Raw genomic sequence first — 5,646 nt, forward strand, 5'->3', positions numbered from 1 at the left:
TCAAAGATTCAAAGTTTCACATTGAAAATGGTTAAGATAGTATTAATTTTATTATTACAAAGTTTACAATATTCATAAATTTTTAATAAAAAATTATGTGATTGATTCTAAATCATACTATAATATCTATTTATAATAATTTTTTTCATATAAAAATTAAAATATAATTTTATTTATATAGTAAAATTTATAATATTCCAGACATTGTTATTTAACTTCAAAATTCAAAGGTCACAGCTAATATGATTTTTTTTTTTTTAAGTTCATACAAAATACATGTAAATAAATAAAAATTTATTATGTATTTATATTATTTAGTCCGATTTCTATAAATGGCAGCTTCTATCAGACAAAAATCCAGGGCACGGAAATCTAGAGACTGCCATATGGATCAATCCATTCGATTTTGACCAAAAAGTACTATAAAAATCATTAAACTAACATTTTCAACAACAAAAAATATTTCTAATTTTGTTAATAAAAAACTAAAAAAATAAAATAAAAATGTAATTGGAATGATACCGTGGCTCACCTGTCACCAGAAACCAGACTCACTAAAACACAATTTCCCTTCCAACCTAGAAGACAAAAATGCCCTTTTATAGCCAAAGCCAAGTGTGGTGTGTGGCAATTCACTTTCAAAAATGGCAAAATCTTCATGAGAGATAGTAAATAGTAAATAGCTTTTTTTCTTATAAAAGAAGTAAATAGTAAATAGTAATTACCATATTCAATCAAAAATTAAATAAAAATAGTATTTACTATAGAAACGAAACGTAAATTATTACTCTTTTCCCAAAAAGATGTACACTACGGACCAATTCTCTAAAATTTCTCCTTTTTCTCATTCTCATTAATTCCCCATTCTGAAATTTTTTTACATTTTTATTTTCAGAGTCTGAGACACATTGAAAATTTCTCATCAAAGATCCATATATTGCTCTTCTAAAACTTGGTCATCAAGCTTGAATCTTTTACTTTTTTTCCTTTCAAAGATTTGTTCTTTAAGTTCTCTCACCACTCTTCAATGACTTTCCAACTATTCTGAATTCTCAATCCTGTGTTTTTTTTCATCCAAGATTTTCTGATACCCATCTTGAAAAACCGCCATTAATGCTGGAAAGGGAGCTCCTTTTTTAGTGTTCTCAACTCAATTCTTTGCTTTTCCTTTGATCTTTCACTATTTCTTGCAAGATTTTTCAGATGGGTTTCTTGGGAAACCGTCATTAATGCTGAGAAGGAAGTTCCTTTTTTTAGTACTCTCAACACATTTCTGTGTTTTTCTTTGAACTTTTTTCTACTTGCAAGATTTTTCTGATGGGTTTCTTGGAAAACCGCCATTAATGGTTAAAGGAAGTTCATTTGTTGGTGTCTGTTGTGTGTTTTGGGCACTCAATGTTGTGTGATGAAGCATGGTGCACCACCACAGATCTCCTACCATGGAACCAAACAAGCTTGTGTTTTTGTTACTGTTACCACTTCTTCTTTCACTCCTAGCAGTGGCTTACAGTGCCACTGACCCCAATGACCTTGCTATTCTGAACCAGTTCAAGAAAGGGTTGAAGAACCCAGAGCTTCTCAATTGGCCAGATGCAGACCCATGTGGCTCAAGCACAAAATGGAATAACACTGTGTTCTGTTCAGGTAACAGGGTGACCCAGATTCAGGTCCAAGGTTATGGCTTGAGTGGCCCTCTACCCCAGAATCTGAACCAGCTCTCCATGCTCCAAAATGTTGGCTTTCAAAAGAACCTATTCACTGGTGCTTTACCATCTTTCAGTGGCTTATCACATCTGCAATATGCATACTTGGACTACAATCAGTTTGACACCATTCCTGCTGATTTCTTTAATGGGCTCTCAAGTTTGGAAGTCTTGGCATTGGATTATATCAATTTGAATGCCAGTACTGGTTGGATGTTCCCTACTCAGTTAGGGGACGCAGCACAGTTGAGAAATCTTTCTTGTATGAATTGCAATTTGGTGGGTACTTTGCCAAGTTTTCTTGGGAATTTATCATCCTTATCAAACTTAAAACTCTCATTCAATAATTTATCTGGTGAAATCCCAGCAAGTTTTAACAATCACATGAGCTTGCAGATGTTTTGGTTGAACAATCAGCAAGGTGGTGGTGGATTGACAGGTCCAATTGATGTGGTGACTACAATGAGCTCGCTCAATAGTCTTTGGCTTCATGGGAACCAGTTCACAGGGACAATTCCAGAGAGCATTGGGAATTTGAGTCTTCTCAAGGATCTCAATTTGAATGGTAACAAACTTGTTGGCTTAATTCCTGATAGCTTAGCTAATCTTGCATTGGATACTTTGGATTTAAGCAATAACATGCTAATGGGGCCTATACCGAAATTCAAAGCTAAAACTGTGGCTTTTGGTTCTAATATGTTTTGTAAAACAACTCAGGGGCTTCCTTGTGCCCCGGCAGTTGTGGCACTTATTGAGTTCCTTGGTGGGTTGAATTACCCTTCAAGGCTTGTTTCTTCATGGACTGGTAATGACCCTTGTGGAGCGTCTTGGTTAGGACTGAGTTGTAGTTCTGGCACTGAGGTTAATAACATAAATATGCCTAATTTTAATCTCAGTGGCACCTTGAGTCCGGCGGTTGCAAGGTTAGGTTCTCTTATTCAAATTAGACTTCAGAATAATAATTTGAGTGGTCCAATTCCAGGGAACTGGACTAGCTTGAAATATTTGACATCTTTGGATGTGAGTGGGAACAATATTTCCCCTCCATTGCCATCATTCAGTAGCACTGTGAAACTTAACCTTGTTGGGAATCCGCTATTAAATGGTGATCAATCTCCACCGTCAGGAAACACCCCATCATCTGGTGGTTCACAATCCCCATCAAACAACCCCTCTGGTTCTAATCGCAATGGCACTTCAAATGCAACAAAAGAACCAAATAGTTCTAAGAGGTCCATTTTGGTTTCGGTTGTGGCCCCTGTTGCAAGTGTTGCAGTTGTTGCTTTTCTGGCCATACCTCTATCTGTCTATTTTTGTAAGAAGAGGAAAGACAACCCCCAGGCTCCTAGTTCATTTGTAATTCACCCAAGAGATCCATCTGATTTAGATAACACAGTCAAGATTGCTGTCACCAATAACACCAATGGAAGCACTTCTACAATGACAGGGAGTGGTGCTGGAAGCAGAAACAGCAGTGGAATGGGTGAGTCTCATGTCATTGAATCTGGAAATCTGATCATATCAGTTCAAGTTCTTCGAAATGTGACAAAGAATTTCTCCTCTGAGAATGAACTTGGCCGTGGTGGCTTTGGGGTAGTGTATAAGGGAGAATTGGATGATGGAACAAACATAGCAGTGAAAAGGATGGAGGCTGGTATAATTACCAACAAAGCGTTGGATGAATTCCAGTCTGAAATTGCAGTACTTTCAAAGGTTAGGCACCGCCATTTGGTATCTCTTTTGGGTTATTCCATTGAAGGCAATGAGAGAATTCTTGTTTATGAGTATATGCCTCAAGGGGCTCTCAGTAAGCATCTATTCCACTGGAAGAGCTTCAAAATGGAGCCTCTCTCTTGGAAGAGGAGGCTAAATATTGCCTTGGACGTTGCTAGGGGGATGGAGTATCTCCATTCTCTGGCTCACCAGAGTTTCATACACAGAGATCTTAAATCTTCAAATATCTTACTTGGAGATGATTTTAGAGCAAAAGTTTCAGATTTTGGATTGGTGAAGCTTGCTCCTGATGGGACAAAATCCGTGGAGACCAGGCTCGCTGGGACTTTTGGATACCTAGCACCAGAATATGCAGGTATATTCTAACTTATTGCTTTCCAATCTGTTACATTGAACATTGATATGAGTAGGAGGTACCAACCTTTTTTCTTTGTTTATTGTTCAATACCTGAAGCAATAAGTGGTATATAGAAACTATTTTACCTCTCTTAAAACTATATAACAAATTTCTAATTCAAACTCAATAGCTCAAAGATTTTACTAGCTGTACCCTCCTTGTAGGATCAAAAGGCTTCATTGTATTGCGTTTAAGGCAGTAATAAGCAAAATGCCTGTAGAAATCACTTTGGATTTAATCATATTATAAGAGTATCTGATATATGCTTCAAATGTATAATGTGGAATGTTGAAGTTATTTCCATATATCATATTGCTTTCAAACCATTCTAACTATTAGTTTCAATTCTGATCATTTACTAAACTTAATTGCATTTTGTGTAAGTTTCAACCTCGGATTTTAAAATGTCAGGTTCATTTCAACTTTGAGCAGGACAAAAATCTGATGCTCAAACCAGAAATGAAATCTTGATGAACAAATTATAGCCCCTTCAATTTATTCAATAAGTAAACAGCATCTCTTGAACCAGAAGTCACCTAACTTATTAGTCAACCTGGTTAGATGATTAACATGCAGATGCATGGTTACTTATTTCTTGAATATGCCGGAATGTCCATGCAATTTCTTTGTTTATTGTCCGAAATTAGTGCATGCAAATATCCTACTAAATCCAACGTTTATGTCTTGATTAATCCAGTGACTGGAAAAATCACAACCAAAGCTGATGTCTTCAGTTTTGGGGTTGTACTAATGGAGCTATTGACTGGATTGATGGCACTTGATGAGGACAGGCCTGAGGAGACCCAGTACCTAGCTGCATGGTTCTGGCACATAAAATCAGATAATGAAAAACTGATGGCTGCGATTGACCCAGCCCTTGACATAAATGAAGAAACATTGGATAGCATCTCCACAATTGCTGATCTAGCTGGCCACTGCACTGCCAGAGAGCCCGGTCAACGGCCAGATATGGGGCATGCAGTGAATGTTTTGGCCCCACTTGTGGAAAAATGGAAACCATTTGATGATGACACTGAGGAATATTCTGGCATTGATTACAGCCTTCCCCTTAACCAGATGGTGAAGGGTTGGCAGGAAGGAAAGGACTTAAGTTATATGGCTTTAGAAGACAGCAAGGATAGTATCCCGGCCAGACCTACCGGATTTGCAGAGTCTTTCACTTCTGCTGATGGTCGGTAAAAGAGGTACTTTGTTTCCTAAACATGTTCTTTTGATAGGTGTAGATATCATGTTGTGTTCTTTCTGTTTGGGAACTCGATGTCAATATGTTTTAATGCCATTGTTGGATTTATGGTGGATAAAGTTGGAGATTTCTGATGCTTGAGATCTCATGTGTAGGCTTTGAGTTTCAACTGTGAGTTTTTACGTGCTAATGTTGATGTAGATAGAGAGGAATGATGATTGGGAATGTTTGACAATTATATTTTGTTTTCCACTTAAAAGATCTTCATCTGTGAGTTGCATAAAAATGCTAGCATTCTTTTTGGCAAGATGAAATTCACTCTTTGTGATATATACTGATCATCTCATCAAGGCGTCTGAAATTCTCATTTGAATTCAAATGCCCTCAGATGAGCACATGCTCTAAATGAGATTGACATTGTCCTTTGGATGCATGGAAATTGATTTTTGATCCTCAGAAACTACACAATGTCTCAGACACCGGTTTATGTGTGGTTGAGGACAAAGCTATGATGGTGGGTGCTGAAACAAATTTCATATCTTAATTACATAAATTTTGGATTGTTCCTTATAGCTTTATATTTCTTACCATTATAAATAATGCTGGCA

General features: G+C 36.9%; 1 protein-coding gene across 1 annotated transcript; it reads left to right on the plus strand.

Annotated features, from left to right (window-relative positions):
- The first annotated feature begins 815 nt into the window (after positions 1-815).
- LOC115952464 (receptor protein kinase TMK1-like) lies at positions 816-5,337 on the plus strand. The gene is made up of 2 exons (XM_031069644.1): positions 816-3,792; positions 4,532-5,337. The coding sequence occupies exons 1-2, from the start codon at positions 1,413-1,415 to the stop codon at positions 5,032-5,034; spliced, it is 2,883 nt and encodes a 960-aa protein (XP_030925504.1). The 5' UTR covers positions 816-1,412; the 3' UTR covers positions 5,035-5,337.
- The last annotated feature ends 309 nt before the right edge of the window (positions 5,338-5,646 follow it).

Source organism: Quercus lobata, chromosome 7 (assembly GCF_001633185.2).
Source record: "Quercus lobata isolate SW786 chromosome 7, ValleyOak3.0 Primary Assembly, whole genome shotgun sequence".
NCBI classification, from domain to species: Eukaryota; Viridiplantae; Streptophyta; class Magnoliopsida; order Fagales; family Fagaceae; genus Quercus; species Quercus lobata.

What these genes read in the sequence shown, in the direction of transcription:
- LOC115952464 (XM_031069644.1), top strand. Translation starts at nt 1,413, where the DNA reads ATGGTGCACCACCACAGATCTCCTACCATGGAACCAAACAAGCTTGTG. An exon ending in CCTAGCACCAGAATATGCAG is followed by an intron (nt 3,793 to 4,531) that starts GTATATTCTAAC and finishes TGATTAATCCAG; the next exon opens with TGACTGGAAAAATCACAACC.